Genomic DNA, 19,059 nt, shown 5'->3' with positions numbered 1-19,059 from the left:
TCTTGAAAATCTTGTTATTATTACTCCTCCAAAATAGAAAGACAAATCAACTTGTGATTTTCACTAGAAGACAAATTATAATGTCTTGTTGCCCCTGTATTAGTATGGTTCTGATCTTAAAGCCAATATGGCCATCTTGAAAATGTTGTTATCTCAACTCCTGTTAAATGAAAGTCATTTTGACTTGGGGTTTTCATCAGAAGAGTTCTTAAGGTGTCTAGTTGGTCCTTAACGAAAAAGATCAAATTGACCCTAGATATGGTCACCATGGGTGCAACATTGAAAATATTGTCACATCTGCTCCATCCAATTGTATCAGCATAGGAATTTCAACATTAGACTTCCTACGATATCTAATATGGCTGCCATGACAGCAGTCATCAAAGCCTTTCTGTCACTACTACATAATATTTTAATACATCAGATCCCTAATAAGCATTAAAGGAATATATCTTGGTTAAGACAGTGAAGGCAGTTATTTTTGGAAATATTGTGAATTTACTCATTTGTATGGGGTATCAATTATCATAGATTTCTTTAGTTGCCATTCATCAGGAATTTAAAAACCTGATAGGGGCCCCAAGTGGCCGAGTGGTCTAAAGCGCTCTCTGTTATGGATCACTGCCATCTCACCTCTGCCTGCGTGGGTTCGAGTCTCGGATTCGGCTAATGTGAGAAAGCTTGCCAGTAGCTTCTTGTGTGTCGGTGGTTCTTTCCGGGATTTTCCCTGGTTCTTCCTTCACCATTAATACTGGCTGCCGTGTATAGCCTATCGTGTGCTGAAAAATATCGTTAAACCCTACAACAACAACAACAGCAACAAAATAAACCGATAAACAGTTCACTGCTCTTTTGAAACAGTAGGAGTCCTTTCCTAATCCATGGATTTAAATCCCAGCAAAAGTGTCATTTTTTACTAAGCAAGAAAACTTCACACCCACTAAAATAAATAAATTCAGTGACTCTGACTTTGAGATAATATTTTTTTCTCTTCACAAAAGTCAGTTTATTTTTAAAGGAAGTGCATCACATATAATGGTTAATGAGACAGTGGTTTGAAAGGGCATAATTGCCATATTTAAAAATATGCACCATTTTTGGAAGAAAAAAAACTAAAATTAGATTTCAAATGAAACATACAATATTTGAATTGAGGTAAGTTATTATAATCATATTTGCATAGGATCCTTTTTAAGTTTTATACTTCTAGTTGATATGCATTTTAGATTTATAATTTTTATAAATATTTCTCATACCGTTCTCTTCAGTACTGAAAAACATTTTCTTGTCTTTTTTCAGCTGTTTATAAATTTTTTTCCACAGTTTCAAAATATTTTTATTTTGCAACTTTTTTCTCATCCCATCTGTGACTCCAACATCAAAGAACCATTTACCTTCAGTTTCTCCATTTTCTTTCAGTTACTTAAAATGGAGCCATTCTTTACAGCTACAAAACCAAATACCACCTCTGCTTGCCTCCAACACATCATCACATTTCTGACATGGCTGCCTTGATTGGTAGTGAAAGCATTTACACTGTGTATTCACAAAACTCTTCAGCTTCAGAGAACACTCAAACTCAGACTTTGATCAGAAATTTACCATCGCTATTTACCTTTTTCCAGTTGAATAAATCAAAGCTTTCAACTCTACAATAGTTGGATCAAATTATTCACTCTCAGGGTTCCCACGCTACCGGGAAATCAGGAAAATGTCAGGAGAAATTAGTTTTTTTTACCCGACCGTGAAAAGTCCTTGAATTTTACAAATATTGATGAAAGTTGGGAAAAACGGGGAATTTTCCTTGACAACTCGACACCTGAAACAATTACGCAATTGAGTCATAACTGAACTGATCGTGAGTTTAATTTATCGATTTCTAACCAGAATATTAGGAGGTTGTATTATGTATCATTTGGTTGCTTGCCATAAATATATTTGTTGAGACAATCAAAATGCTCATTAGATTAGATTTGTCTAGTAGACTTTTTGTTTCACACACAGTTCGATATCCGTATATTTTTTTACATGGAAGGTATGAAAACCATTTTAGCATCACAATAAGAGAACATGGTAGCATTAAAGCAAAGCTGCTAAGCGGATGGGCTAGCAAACTTAAAAGTTGTTAAATCGAGTTACACCTGCATAAAAAATTATTTATTTTCTCAGAAATCGCGAGTATTAAAATCATTATGTCTTTCATCTGCTGAAAGACAATAAAACTAATATGTTAATGAAATTTGAGCTGTTAATAATGATTTTTATTGCTGGTCGCAAGAGCACACAATATCACAACTGTCATTTTCAAATATTGTAGAATTTTTTTTTTAAATGAATATCGTATACTGCTTGTAATAAAAATACAAAAAAGAAAGAGCACAAAATTCTCAATATTTAGTCTGAGACCTACTTCCAGAGTTTTGTTGTATCACATGACTACCACATTGACATGCTCTCTCGTGTAGGGAGCATACAATGCAGGGAACCAGACCAGATGAATCAGACTGGCAAAGTTTCTTGTAGTTGTTCTCGAAATAAATATGTTGAGAATTATATGTTCTTTTTGGGTTTTACAAAAGGTGTCAGACTTTCACTCAATATAACTGAAATTTTGTACAACAACATTAAAAAGGAGTTTGTTGTTGATATCACATGACTATTGGACTTCCAATGTCGTTGTTTGAGAGTTGTGAAGTCATGTGAGTATTAACACAAATGGCGGGTACTGGGTCAGGTTTCGTCTATGCTGAGTTTCGTCTAGTCTGTCAGCGGATTAAAGACATAACGAATATAATACTTGCCATTTTTGAGAAAATAAATAATTTTCCTATCGATTTCATGCAGGTATAAGTAGATGTAACCTAGTTTAAATTTGCTTGGTTCGCTATTAAGCTATCTTACAGTGGTGGCAGATTCCAAATTTTTTATATGTAATTGCTCTGAACCCACACTCATTCCTAAATGGCCAAATGTGAAAAATGGGCTTGGAATATTCGAAGGAAACCTGGATTACAAAAATGTTGAATCTCTGAGCTGAACTTTGGTGAGAAACTATTACACAGTGACATGTAGTTTGAAGCATTGGTTTCAGATCTTAAATAGAACACAGGAGAAATTGGGAATTGTCGTCCCTTTTATTATATATTAAGAAACGATAAGAGCCCATGTATCAATACAGGTTTTGGGACTGGTTTATTGAACTACAAGAAGACAAGTTGATTTTACAGATAGTTCAGTCCTTGTTTATACAACAGCATATAATTTTTAATGTCTTTTGTCAAAATTTAAATCGATCCTTTTGTAAATATCTTTAAATGATGGAATTTTTAACCAGATTGTCTTAAGGAGTTTAGGTTGGTTGAAATATCTTCAGATTTGGAAAATGCATGTTTTATACTCCAAAAAGTTCTTTAATTCCATTCAGTAATGGTCATATGTTAACTTTGAAAAAATTTATTTCATTCTGGTAAAAAACCTGGAAAAGACCTGGAAATTTTTATTTATAAAAGCATGGGAACCATGCACCCTTTATTGATGCAAAAATTGAGTTTGAGTATATATTTGAGGTTAGGAGTTTTTAGGTCAGGTCAATGTAATTACTTGACATTATATGTGATTACTCAATGCTGCATGTGATTGCTCCATTGTCAGGTCAAAGTGATTACTTAAATACTGCATGTGAATACTATACTACCAGGGTCAGTATGATTACTCAGTGTTGCATGTGATTGCTCTATTGTCAGGTCAAAGTGATTACTTAAATACTGCATGTGAATACCATAATACCAGGGTCAGTATGATTACTCAGTGTTGCATGTGATTGCTCTGTTGTCAGGTCAAAGCGATTACTTAAATACTGCATGTGAATACCATACTACCAGGGTCAGTATGATTACTCAGTGTTGCATGTGATTGCTCCATTGTCAGGTCAGAGTGATTACTTAAATACTGCATGTGAATACTATACTACCAGGGTCAGTATGATTACTCAGTGTTGCATGTGATTGCTCCATTGTCAGGTCAAAGTGATTACTTAAATGCAGCATGTGAATACTATACTACCAGGGTCAGTATGATTACTCAGTGTTGCATGTGATTACTCCATTGCCAGGTCAATATGATTACTCAATGCTGCATGCAATTACTACACTCCAAGGTCAATATGATTACTCAGTGCTGCATGCAATTACTACACTGCCAGGTCAGTTTAATTACTAAGAACTGTATGTGATTTATACTTGGTCATGTCAGTCTGATCTCTCAATGCTGCATGTAATTACTACACTGCCAGGTCAATATGATTGCTCAATGCTGTATGCAATTACTACACTGCCAGGTCAATATGATCACTCAGTGCTGTATGTAATTACTATACTGCCCATTCAGTATGATCACTCAATGCTGCATGTAATTACCACACTGCCAGGTCAATATGATCACTCAATGATGTATGTAATTACACTGCCCATTCAGTATGATCACTCAATGCTGTATGTAATTACTACACTGCCAGGTCAATATGATCACTCAGTGCTGTATGTTATTACTACACTGCCAGGTCAATATGATCACGCAATGCTGCATGTCATTACTACACTGCCAGGTCAATATGACCACTCAGTACTATATATAATTACTACACTGCCTGATCAATATGGTCACTCAATGCTGTATGCAATTACTACACTGCCAGGTCAATATGATCACTCAATGCTGTATGCAATTACTATGCTGCCAAGTCAATTTAACTACTAAATGCTGTATGTGATTACTACTTTGCCAGGTCAGTGAGATCACTCAATGCTGTATGTAATTACTACACTGCCAGGTCAATATGATCACTCAGTGCTGTATGTTATTACTACACTGCCAGGTCAATATGATCACGCAATGCTGCATGTCATTACTACACTGCCAGGTCAATATGACCACTCAGTACTATATATAATTACTACACTGCCTGATCAATATGATCACTCAATGCTGCATGTAATTATTACACTGCCAGGTCAATATGATCACTCAATGCTGTATGCAATTACTATGCTGCCAAGTCAATTTAACTACTAAATGCTGTATGTGATTACTACTTTGCCAGGTCAGTGAGATCACTCAATGCTGCATGCAGTTACTACACTGCCAGGTCAATATGAATACTAATTACTCATGATCATTACTTTTTTAATCAAGAAATATAATTGCTTCATTCACTGAATTGAAATGTGTTGAGATGTTTGTTTGTTTGTTTCTTTTTTTGTCATTCATCCCCATATTAACAAATATTATTCAAAGTTGCCAACGTCGCTTAATGGGTTTGAGGCACCTGTAATTATATGACTTGAAATCAGTTTAATTCAAAATGGCAAATTGTAAATTAAAAAATGATAGTGACATTTAGTTGACTGTATGGACAAGTATATTTAGCTCACTATGGACAAGTTCATTTAGTGACTTTATGGACAAGTACATTTAGTTGACTGTATGGAAAAATGCATTTAGTTGACCCTGTGGACAAGTACATTTGGCTATGGACAAGTGCAATTAGTTGACTTTATGGACAAAGTGCAATTAGTTGACTGTATGGACAACTACATTTAGTTATGGACAAAGTGCAATTAGTTGACTTTATGTACAAGTACATTTAGTTGACTTTATGGACAAGTAGATTTAGTTGACTGTATGGACAAGTACATTTAGTTGACTTTATGGACAAGTACATTTAGTTATGGACAAATTGCATTTAGTTGACTTTATGGACACATACAATTAGTTGACTTTAGGGACAATTACAGTTAGTAATTTCATTTTCTTCTATTTTTCAGTGCTCCTATGCCATATATAATAGGTGTTCATCACACTGTTAAGATGGTAGGTATTCCCATCTTTCCCCTATCTAGTTATGCTAAGAAAAAGAGAACACGCTACTTTGTTGCCACTGTCTTTTTCCATTCAGTAATTATCATATATGGTTATGTATAAGACTGATCCAGCTGCAGACTTCATAGACCTAGATCTGCTGTCACATAGAAGCAGGTTTGGGCCTTTGCAACTTGTTGTAAGTAATCAATAGACCTAGATCTCCTGTCACATAGAAACAGGTTTGGGCCTATGCAGCTTGTTGTAAGTTATCAATAGACCTAGATATGCTGTCACATAGAAGTAGGTTTTGGTCTATGCACCTTGTTGTAAGTAATCAATAGACCTAGATCTGCTGTCACATAGAAGCAGGTTTGTGCCTATGCACCTTGTTGTAAGTAATCAATAGACCTAGATCCGCTGTCACATAGAAGAAGGTTTGGGCCTATGCAGCTTGTTGTAAGTAATCAATAGACCTAGATCTGCTTTCACATAGAAGCAGGTTTGGGCCTATGCACCTTGTTGTAAGTAATCAATAGACCTAGATCTTCTATCACATAGAAGCAGGTTTGGGCCTATGCAGCTTGTTGTAAGTTATCAATATACCTAGATCTGCTTTCACATAGAAGCAGGTTTGGGCCTATGCAGCTTGTTGCAAGTAATCAATAGACCTAGATATGTTGTCACATAGAAGCAGGTTTGGGCCTATGCACCTTGTTGTAAGTAATCAATAGACCTAGATCTGCTGCCACATAGAAGCAGGTTTGGGCGTATGCAGCTTGTTGTAAGTAATCATTAGAATTAACAACAAAGAATCCGATCTTCCAGTGTATTATGTGATGGCAGATCAGTCTCTGTTGTTTAAGGTTGGGCTTGACTAATATGTAAGTACATAAGATATTATAAACAATGCAAAGTGAAAATAAGAGTTGTATTGCTACAGAGTCTGGTTTTGCACTTGTATAAATCAGTTTTGGTGCAGTTTTTTTATATGTACTTTTGCATATATGCTTCAATAGGTCATGTCTATTGATGGTGCCCCCTTGTATCCATGCATCCATCACTATTATCCTTATGCTGATAGTGAGTGGTAATCCCATATTTGGCAATGATACTGTAGGAGGATGAGTAGTTAACAACAAAAATTTCCAATCATGAATGCAGCCCCAAGTAATGGAGGGTAGAGGTCAAAGGGCAAATTTTTTCAAATGTGTTAACCAGTCATGATACATTAGTGGTACATCCATTACCTTACAAATCCAGCCCTCACAGCCTTGTTTTAGAAACAAAATGCTAATATGTCACATGTTTGGCAAAGTTGAAGTTGACAATAGTGACGACCTTCTCATGGATAGAGGGGTTGGTGCCAGATCCAACCAATTCATCAGTTATGACTTCCAGTGGAATTTGTGAACAATCTCATGCTACCCAGTATTGAACCCATTGAAGTATGGTGTGTCGGCACTGGTTCCCAGCTCCATCATGACACGGTAAAGGCTACAGCAACAATTCTAGATCCCTGGTACCAGTCCCAGATCATCAGTTATACCTATAGTGACTGTCTAGTGAAAATTTTGACCCAACATGGCAGACTCTAGCCATTGTTCACTGTCCCGCACTGACTGTTTCACCATCTAAATTATTTCAGTCATCATTCAAGGTTGTCATATCACTTTACCCTTCCAGTTTGGAAACTTCACACTCACAAAACACTTCCATTTATCCAGTCAATGCTGTTCACAGAAAATTCAGTCTTCTGTGTGTTGGTCAATAAGGGCTTTATGTTTCTGTCTACATAGCTCTCTACATCAAGCCTCTTACCGGTTCATGCATAATTTGATCTCTTAGTCATGAAAGAGAGTCGAAACATCGATCCTGAAAAGCCTTTGTACCACATTATAGCTAACTCCATTGGGCCCTCCAAGGAGATGTAGCTCCCATCAGTGTTAATGTCATCTGTTCCACAATCTTAGATATATTTTCACACATAGAAGGGAGGATTGAGGTCAGAACAAAAACCGTCCAACCTTCTTGCGAACTTTAACTTGTCATGACCAGAGGCTTTGGTCCTTTATTGCTTAATTGGAATCTTTTTTTGGACTCTGACATGGTTGAATAAAGCAACCTTTCAAACCAGTTTGTCGAGCTTTCTTGACTCACGATATAAATACTGCTTTCTATACATTCCAGCTACGACAGGTACGATCTCTGAAATCCACACCTTGTCAGTAGATCTGAATTGTCAGCAGTTCCACCATGATTGTTCATGTTCACCCATGACAGCCAATGCATTCATTGTCATGAATCAGGCTGCCATTTGGGGTAAATCAGTCCTCTCTCTTAAAATCTCTTTCTTCTTTGTATTCTTTCTACTTTGGACTTATTATTCCAGGGTCCAGTTAGAGCCCAGGAAAATGTTACTCAAAGCAGACCAAGTCAGTCAGAAAATAGAGATCTCACTGGATTGTACCACTCAAAGGCAAGGGGGATGATCTTGCATCTCTGGTCTTGTCATCCTGGTTAGAATGGCCTATCCTCTCTTTGTTTTATGAGGAACTAACTGAAGACTAATGCATTTTTTGCACACACTTCACATGGTTAGGGCAGCCAATATTATCACAGCATTAAAATGAAATGGCTTCCTAACTGACTCATCCAAAATAGCTCTCTTTGACTGGAGTGATCTATAGCAGCAGCACAACAGCTTACATTCCCAAATTATTCAGCAGCTTCATCGTTGACAGGGGCTGCTCTGCTTCCACTTGGTTTGGAGAGTTCATCTTTTCCTCCAAAATGCATCCAAGATTTGAAGCTGCTTCTTTTGCATTAGGAAAATGTAGGCAGGGTCGACTCTGGAATAAAGAGATGCAACTTTCTTCCTATACTATTCTTCTAATGTGTTATGATTAGGTAACATATTTGAATTAGAAACCTAGTTTTTGAGTAAAATATGTTTCATTAATACATAACCAATCATAATACAGGAGCATCTCTACAGCTACGTCCCAGGAAGAGCAGGCACATCTGCATAGTAAGCGATGAATTTATATGTTTGGTGCCAATCTCTCTATCCAAGGGGAGACCACTGACTTGTACTTTGCACTGACCACTGACTTGCATTTTGTTGCTAAAATAAGCTTGGGAAGGCTGGATTTACTCTTAATGTATTATGATGGGTAAGTATTATTAATGAAATATATTTTGCTCCAAAACTTGTTTTGTTTTTTTATGTACTTAAAATTCATCTGCAACCCTGGTTGAATTTGTGAGGTGGGTGTATTGTAGGATTGGGGGTTGGTGATGTCTTCTATGCGTAGTTTATTTCAGGTTTAAACAGTGTTTTTTATTGATTGAGACATCAGTATATCTCGTGTTTAGAAAACTTACATTTCATGATTATTGTAGAGGGAACAGATCTTAATTAATATACCATATATACTTGATTACAAGTCAGTTCCAACTGCAAACTACTCAGACCCAGATCTGCCTTGAAATGATGCACCATATATCGGGTCTGTCCAGTTTGATAGGAGTAATCAGTAGAACAATGTAGACCCTGATCTGCAGATGCATTATGCAACTGCAAATCAGGATCTTTTTTGTTTGCAGTTTGACTTGATTTATAAGTGATTGTATAAAATACATATATTTAGCTTCAATGATCTTGGATATAGGCTTGCCAAAACTACCAAACAAATTGTATTTATTTATAAACTCTTTCTGAGTATTAAAAGTAAATCCTAATGAAGTGTGGATCTACACTGTAAGTAGCTGAAATAAGCAATTGCATTGCAGATCGTATTCAAATGATCATAGAGCCAGTAAGAATTTTGGCTTGGAGTAATGGTGTTTATTGTTAGTTTCTGATAACAAGGCACTGTGTATATTTAGCTCTTAAATGGAACACGATTATCATTATCTCAGGTTCAGCACTTTTCACAGACTTCGCACAATGTAATGTAGATACATGAGATGAAATATGATAATGCGGTAAGAAGAATTACTAACATATAGAATACAATTTAAATAGTTGGTAGATAGCACAGTGAGGGCAGAATTTTATTTATCATTGAATCATTAACTGGGCAGTATTTCTGTTTTGTTACTACCAGCTTGGTAGCTTGCTGCCCCCCCCCCCCAAAAAAAAATTCTTTATGCAAAATTTGGGAAGGGATTTTAACATAAACTTTAGTGTGTTGGCATATGTTTTTTAAATACTTCCATATCCAATAATTGCTTTACTATGACATAATGACACATAATGATATATTGAAATATATGAGGAACTAATCCCATTTTTGGACATATCGCAAAGCAACTCAAAGCTATAAATTCACGATTTCTGTCCATTTATTTGTATGTGTCTGATACGGTCACTGGGTTTGCATCTAGCTGTTTTTCAGATACAGTTACCAGCAGAATCATGTAACTGCAGGTAAATACTTCATAAAGAACACTGTATTCTTTAGTGAAAACTTAGTCGCTCTTATCGATATTTCATTCTCCAGTAATCTTCATTAATCTGTGTGATGACACATTATTGCTTGCAGAAGCATTCAACGGGATTTGTAGTTGCATCAAGAGGAATAATACACCCTTCAGTCAAGTTAAATTGCAATAACATTGGTATTTAGCTCAGTCTGTTGCCTGCAGATCAGTCCATCTTGACATGTAAATACTTTACGAGGAATGCTATACTTTTCTGACAGCCCTGCCATTCTCTCGTTTTGTTTTTACATGTCTAACTTTATAGTGTATATGATTTTGGTAGAGGTAAAAGGGGCTAAGGTTTGTGTTGGTTTATTATGAATGGATTGTGTACTGTTTACAGAAAATAAAGAATGCTGACCTAGGTGATGCGGTTGTGGTGGATGCTGACAGCAACACGGTCATTACAGATTATGATGATGTGGACGATTTACCAGAGGAAATCGTAAGTATTTCTCAAGTTAAGGAACTGTCACTTTACCTGTAGTTGTGAATTTCATCGTTACTACAGTCACAGATTTAAAGACCCAATGCACAGTGATTCATTTCGGGGACAATACTATCCACACACAAATCACGGTTCGATGTACAAGCAAAATTTTTAATTTTTGGCAAATAATCTTCATGAAAATATATAAACGGAACAGTACTTTCTATTCTGAACTAAGGTAGGATGTTGCATTCTCAGACATGTACTAGGATATATATTGGTGTAGGGAGAATCATATAAAATTTCACTAGTGACTTGTTTTTGCAAACCAATAAAAAATTATCCAATAATTTGTCATAATTATCTCAACTGGGGCTATGCAGGAATGGCTTCATTATTTGATGTGTATAAGACCTCTTTTGGAGTATGGGTATATCATCTAGGATAGGTTCACAGAGTATGAAAAACACTGTAATAGAAAAAATACCAGCTGAAGGAGGTAAAATTTGTGGGGCAGACAAAATCTACATCATACACAAGAAATTTTCGCAGAGGCAAAATGGAAAAGATATTTAACAGGACAATTCAAGCATAGAGTGGACCGCTCTGGTGGCCTAAACGGTTAGAGTGTCTGCATTGAATGTGGGAGGTCACAGATTTGAACCCCGGCTGAGTCATACCAAAGACTTGTAAAAATGGTACTAGCAGCTGCCTAACTTGGCTCTCAGGGTTAAGAGGTCAGTGTTAGGACTGGTCCGCCTTGTGTCAGGATAATGTGACTGGGTGAGACATGATGCTACATTCCTGCAGCATGATGCCCCAGTGCTAGATGTCACTATGAACTGCCACACTGCAGTCATCGTAGCAATATGACTAAAATTGTTAAAGCTACATTAAAAATCCAAATCTCACACACACACATAACACACACACACACACACATGCACGCAACACACAAAAGTGTAGAATGATAACATTTTTAAAAATGTATTGTGGCATGGTTCCTAGATAGGTTCTGGCTTTGGTGCAACCAGGTGTCCAGTGGGTAAGTAATGGACAACATAATGATAGAAATAACCTTCAAAATTCATTTTGCCAAAAAAAGTTTGTATTAGAACTCATTTTTGCCAAATTCTGTTGCAGAATGGAATTGTTTTTTGGAAATTTTCAAAAACCCATTGTTATACTTTTTAAACTCGCATTTAAATAGGAATCTAGAAAGGGACCAATTTATTACTACCAAGGTGAAAGATTATCATAAATTATGAACACAAGACATCACCTCAGTTATAGTTTATTAAACATTTCAAGAGGGGGCCCTGAGTGGCCGAGTGGTCTAAAGCGCTCACTGTTCTGGATCACTGCCATCTCACCTCTGCATGGGTTCGAGTCCAAGGCTCGGCTAGCATGGGCATGTGGGAAAGCCTGCCAGTAGCTTCTCATGGGTCGGTGGTTCTTCCCTGGGTTTTCCAGGGTTCTTCCTCCACCAGTTATACTGGCCGCCATGTAGAGCCTATCTTTGCTGAAAAATGGCGTTAAACCCTAGAACAACAACAACAACATTTCAAGAGCCATGTGTCATTTAGTAATAAATGTTCTTTTGGTGAAACAGAAACCACAAAGCATTTTCTTTTAGAATGGACAGAATATCCTATCATCAGAAACTAAACGATAGCAATTTTTGCATTCTAGTTACAACTTCAGTATTAATGTATAACACATAAGCTCAGCAAGATTTCCAGAAGTACAATATAGCAACAAAACATTTTGTTTTATCACTACTTGTGTCTTTAAACTAAACTGTTATATGTATTGAGTTACTACACATCTGCCGTCTCAGCTAATTTAAAAGTCCTTTACTTCATCCACCCACCCCCTCTTCCATCAACACAACATATATCACCTTTTATGTTCTCCTTCTTTTTCTGTGTTGTTGAAGTATTCTGTAGTGAGGTTTATGCTATAAGTTAGCATGAGTTGTTGAAATAGGTCTGTGGGAGAAAAATGATGTCGGCATAGTGGCTATACCACCTTTATCGCCTTAATGGTGATATTACTTTTGGAACTAATTTTTTTCCATTTAGGAAGTTGTTGTTGTTGTTGTTGTTGTAGGGTTTAACGCCATTTTTCAGTACAAAATAGGCTATGCATGGCGGCCAGTATAAATGGTGGAGGAAGAACCTGGGAAAACCCCAGAAAGAACCACTGACCCACGAGAAGCTACTGGCTAGCTTTCTCACATACCCACATTGGCCAAACCCGAGACTCGAACCCACATAGAGGTGAGATGGCTATGGTCCGTAATGGGGAGTGCTTTAGACCACTCAGCCGCTCGGGGCCCCCATTTAGGAAGTATATGTGCACTTATGTGTGTTTTTCAGACCTGTATTTCCATATTTAGTCCTCTTCATTTTTTTCTGAATGACAACCCGTACACATTTTTATCAAAATGTATTGATTATGTATAGCACAGAAATTGTTTTAGTAGTGATTTTAACTGTCATCACAATCATAATCATATATGAAAATGATGGTGAAATCAAGCATTGATTTGTACTCATTGCAAACTGAAATTAAGTGACAACCTAAATTCGGGTACAGTATCTAAAAATAGACCGCAGGCTTGCCAACACACAAAAATTCACCTCTAAATGCAGAAATGAACAAAATTGAAACCAAAATCCTTACAAGTAAACTCACAGTCATTAAAATTTGTTGTTTAATGATGTTATGCACTGATTTCTGTTGGTCTATTCTTTCATATCTCTAATGTTCCCCCAACTTTAATAATGTTGACAATCAATCCATGCCAAAAATGTGCTAAAAAATCTTCTCCATTTTAGATGCAAACAGTCATTAATTTGACAAAATAATTGAAATATCATATGCACAGTATAAATTTTCAAAAGGTTGCTGTGCTAAAATTGTATTAAAATTCTCTTTTACTGACATAGTACTGCCATCCTTAATTGCACTGGCACAGAGTAGAGAAACATATCCATGTGAATTGAAGGTGTTGCCATCAAATAAATATATAATTAAAAGACAGACTTTACTTTTGGAGATGATATAAGGAAATATTTCACGTGTGAAGTGGAAGCATTTTATATCACTTGAGCCTTTGTCACTCATCATAATACACTGTTTATATTTCACTTCTGAAATATTTCCTTATTTCTGCTCAAAGCCTAAATACCTCTCTTATATACATTCCTTGAATTATTTTTTAGCATGTTTCAATGTTTGCAATCCTATTAAAGTAAATATTATTATCAATGAGGAAAAACTCAATGTAAGCTAGTTGTTGCTCAGTCTGTAGCTTATGTTCAGTTTTATGTACATTCCATGTGACTTCAAAATAAATACTGTTTAAATAAAATCAATGGCACAAAACAGAATTTTAATCAACGTCAATCAATGAAACTGTAATTGGTTTATTTACTAACTAAAAGTGACAAATGCTCAACCAAATTGATTAATTGGAACAGCAGTAGGACATGGTCATCCACCTTGGTTGGGTGACTTTCTCCAGTTTCTGTGGGTTTCTCCGTTTCCAAGGCCAACATGTGACCCATGGAGAGTGCATCCTTTCAGCTGGCAGAACTTGTTATGTAAATAAAAAATCCTAATAATCTGTTATAGTTGAGCTAACTTGAGAACTTAAATGAAAGCATTGTTGGCTTGGTGGCCACTTATCCTCACTTTTGTTGGAACTAAGCATTGAACTCAGGACTGCAGAGGTGCAAAGCAAGTGTTTAACTATTCCTTAATTTTTCACTTGGTATATTTGTATGGTTACAGATGATATAGACTTAAAGTGCAATGAAAATCTAATGTTTCTGTTAGGAAAAGGGTTAGGCATTGATGGCATTCTCCAAGGACCAAAATTTGACCTATTTTAAATAATGTTCCTTTTCTGTCTGTCTGTCTATCTATCTATCTATCTATCTATCTGTCTGTCTGTCTGTCTGTCTGTCTGTCTGTCTGTCTGTCTGCCTGCCTGCCTGCCTGCCTGTCTGTCTGTCTGTCTGACACTATAAATATAGCTCACCAGTTTTGTATTTTGCATAGAGTTAGAATTTTAAAGAAAAGAATTTCCCCATGTGTCTTCACTGGTTATACTGACTATTTAAATATTTAAAATGGACCTTGTTTATCTTAGGTATTATTCAAAGAACCTTTAATTCCCTTTATTTTGGTATATGATTAATGGATGTAATATGGGTTATAGAGTATACAACTTGGCCTTACTTCAAATCTGCACCTTTCAAAAAACTGCTAGCCTGCTTGGTCATTTGCACTTCCTGGACTTCAGAGGTAAATTCTAAAAAAAGGACCCGATAACTTTTTTTACATTTTACATATTTGGCGATTCATTCATTGCACTTTCAGAAGCTGTTTTAATCTAGCCTGGCAAATTTCATTTTCCCTATTTTAATAACTGCTAAAGATAGTGTACTTTAGACTAAATCAGGCTGATTTTATTTTAGCACAATGGAGCAGTCATTTTAGTTAGCTGTGTACTTAGGTCATTTACAATCTCTTCAAGTACAATGTCCAATGAAATTTCAGCCACAGTACATGAAAGGAACATCAAGGTATGCTAACATTCTCTCCACTGTGCATGTTGCAAATGTAAACAACTTCACCTTACACCCACCTCTTTCTCAGAAGTTCATAATATCTGTAGAGTACCTCCATATTATGAGAATTTTTTTAATTCGCACATATCTTATGCTTTGTATTTTCAGGAGTCACACTTGAAGAAGTATTTGAAGAGTGAGAGGGTGAAGAATTCCATGCAGGGTTCTGGGGATGCCATATCCAAAGCATTCATGATGGCACTTGTCAAGCTCATCGGTATGTTTTTCTTTGTCATTTCAAGAATAAATCTCAGATTACAGTCTTCTTATTCTTTATTTTCTTCAGATTTGTTTCTTCACATTGTTACAGAAAGCTGGAATCATCTGCAGGTCATATACCTGGTCTTGCCAATTATATGGAGTAACAGATGTTACTTGCACAATTTATTGTTCAGTCTGCCTTGGTAACTGCTGAGTATGGCTATCATTTTCGTGTCTGATGTGTATAAAGTATTCTGAGTCTCAGGTGGAAATTTTTTACAGACTGATGTACATAAAGGTTTCTAAGTCACAGGTGAAATTTTTCTACCAACACTGATGTATGTTGTTGTTCTAGGGTTTAACGCCATTTTTCAGCACAAGATAGGCTATACATGGCAGCCAGTATAACTGGTGGAGAAAGAACCCTGGAAAACGCATGGAAGAACCACTGACCCACGAGAAGCTACTGGCAGGCTTTCCCACGTACCCATGCTAGCCGAGCCTTGGACTCGAACCCATGCCGACAGAGGTGAGATGGCAGTGATCCGGAACGGTGAGCGCTTTAGACCACTCGGCCACTCGTGGCCCCACTGATGTATATAAGGGTATCAGACTCACAGGTGGAATTTTTCTACCAACACTGATGAGTATAAACTATTCTGACTCCAAGGTGGAATTTCTTACTGACAATGTTGTGTATACAAGTTTCTGACTCTCAAGTGGAATTTTTCTGCTGACACTGATGTTTATAAATGACTAAGCTTTTAAGTATTGCCTTATTATTTTAAAAATACTGTGTTCAGTTGCAGTCTCATGATTTTCAGATCTCATGAAAAGTTCTTTTCTTTGCAGGTGGTTATCGAGATGCTCTGAAGTTCCAGGAAGGGGAGACAATCACTTTCAATCCTGAGGCATTTATACAGTCTAGACCACTTTCAATGCAGCGCTTCCTGGAAAACATGTTTCACTTGCAGATCTTTCAGCAGGTATATAGATTCATAAGTTACCTGAAATAAGATATAGTGTTGTTATCAGATGGATTTTTAAATTATTTGCAATCATGCGTAACAGTAACAGGATAATAGTATCATTTTGTCGTTGTAATGTCACAGCACACAACGGCGGAAGCATGTGGATACTTCCTGATATTCTGTGTCATGTATTGCATGGTAACTTATAGAACACTATAATACAAGCCACATGGGTCATGCATCCACATTTACTCATTTTAAATTAAATATTAATTGTTCTTTTAAAATTTAACACTAATTTTCTTTAACCAAATTCTATTCAATCCTGATTACTGAAAACTCTGAATCCTAACCTTCACCAAAGACTTCCAGATGAAAATTATCTATCACTATGGACTTTTACGATGGTGGCCATGTACTAAACTTGGGTCATAATAAGAGCGCATCATCAATATGCGTAGCTTTCATATTGATGTCACAGCACTCAACATTCAATCTGGATTGTTCTGGATCACACCATTAGTATAATTTCATCGAACAATGTATACATACTTTAACATTGATTTTGCCAGATGCACCTCTCAGGGCATTTTAATAATGACATTCCAAATCAATACGGATGTATACGAACCTAAATGAAGTGAATACTTGCCATTTAAAGGTATGTAAGATCAAATTCTAAAAAATGACACCCATTACTGAAATTGTGTTGAATGCCTACATGCCCCCTGTGACCTTTACTATACATGTCAGCAATATTATGAACCACATTATGTACACAGATGAATGAATGTCATTAAGGATAAAAAAATGCAGTCACCAAATAATAAGGATTGCAGTCAGGTCAGATTTACCTGGTCCAGGTATCAGCACACCGAATGATGTTCCTTAACATTGTAGATTGGTCTTCATATTATGCTACACATTATTACAAGCATTATTACAAGTTTTATTACAAGCATTATTACAAGCATTATTACAAGCTTTATTACAAGCATTATTACAAGCATTATTACAAGCTTTATTACAAGTATTATTACAAGCATTATTACAAGCTTTATTACAAGCATTATTACAAGCTTTATTACAAGCTTTATTACAAGCATTATTACAAGCATTATTACAAGCTTTATTACAAGCATTATTACAAGCTTTATTACAAGCTTTATTACAAGCATTATTACAAGCATTATTACAAGCTTTATTACAAGTATTATTACAAGCTTTATTACAAGCTTTATTACAAGCATTATTACAAGCTTTATTACAAGCATTATTACAAGCATTATTGCATTATTACAAGCATTCAGTATAACAATTGTGAAGTTGCAGTTTGAAGGGGACTAATAAAAATTTTAATTCCTGTATTTGCCAAAATATTCTTGCATGAGTGTAATAAGTATTGCCCTTTCAACCTGTTAAGACAGTGCAGTCCATTTTAGGGCATTCTCGGAGAATAACTTTTGGGGAATTGCATGGTTTGGTGTGATGTTAACAAATGGTGGGACATGTTATTAAGGCTATTCCATTAAAACAGATATGGGTCCCAGGGAAGGAAGCTTTTAAAGTGGGGTACTCATTCATAGATGCAATTTAGAATTTTCTTCTCATTTTAATATAAACTTTGTGCATTCAAAGTACCCTGGCATATACTTTTAAAAACTGCCTTCCATGGGTACCATGTATGTTTAAATGGAACAGCCCTTAGCCTTTTTTAATGGAATAGAGGTAATTGAGGCATGTCTGCTTTTATTGTTGGGAGAGTAAGATTTAAAACTTGATTGACTTATGGCTGATAGAGTTACCATTTGTTTTGAGTACATTTAGTGATAGAATGTAATAATATACGAAGTCATTTTCAAATTGTCCAGTTCCATTGTTGTTGTCGGTTATTTACACTGGATGAGTTTAGAACAATTATGAGACTTTTTCTTGAGTGTCACTAAGGGGATGCTCACCAATTATTATGTACTTCTGAGAGAGTGTCATATGTAAGGTGAAGTTGTTAGCATTTAAAACATGCACAGTGGAGAGAATGGTGGCATACCTCTATGCTACATTAATGTAATGTGGATGATATTTCTTTGGATATTATACTTTTGGAAATTGTACATGATCTAAGCACACTGCTAACTAAAATGACTGCTTCCTTGTGCTAAAAAATCAGCCTGAATTAGTCTAAAGTACACTATCCATAACAGCTACTAAAATTTGGAAAATGAATTTTGCCAAACTAGACAATACCAGTTTCTGAAAGTGCAATGGATGAATTACCAAATATATAAAATGTTAAAAAAAAGTTATCAGCTCTTTTTTTATACAATTTACCTTTGATGGTCAGGAAGTGAAAATGACCAAGTGGAGCTAGAACTTTTTTGAAAGGTGCACATCTGAAGTAAGGCCAAGCTGTATACTCTATAACCCATATTACACCCATCAATCATACATCAGACTAAAGGGAATTAAAGGG

At 36.0% G+C, this 19,059-nt stretch overlaps 1 protein-coding gene across 13 annotated transcripts in view; it reads left to right on the top strand.

Annotated features, from left to right (window-relative positions):
• LOC149777922 (DENN domain-containing protein 1B-like) overlaps positions 1-19,059 on the top strand; it is a 161,291-nt gene that overhangs the window by 73,086 nt on the left and 69,146 nt on the right. For all 13 annotated transcript variants that reach the window (XM_089939019.1, XM_089939028.1, XM_089939023.1 and 10 more), the window contains exons 11-14: positions 5,823-5,868; positions 10,688-10,789; positions 15,526-15,634; positions 16,471-16,604. In XM_089939019.1, coding sequence (XP_089795145.1) covers positions 5,823-5,868; positions 10,688-10,789; positions 15,526-15,634; positions 16,471-16,604 — 391 coding nt within the window. The remainder of the gene's footprint in view (positions 1-5,822; positions 5,869-10,687; positions 10,790-15,525; positions 15,635-16,470; positions 16,605-19,059) is intronic.

This window comes from Sinohyriopsis cumingii, chromosome 17, assembly GCF_028554795.1.
Source record: "Sinohyriopsis cumingii isolate HCF-2022 chromosome 17, ASM2855479v2, whole genome shotgun sequence".
Taxonomy (NCBI): Eukaryota; Metazoa; Mollusca; class Bivalvia; order Unionida; family Unionidae; genus Sinohyriopsis; species Sinohyriopsis cumingii.
The sequence above is the reverse complement of the archived record's forward strand: the minus strand, read 5'-3'. Positions and strand labels throughout refer to the sequence as shown.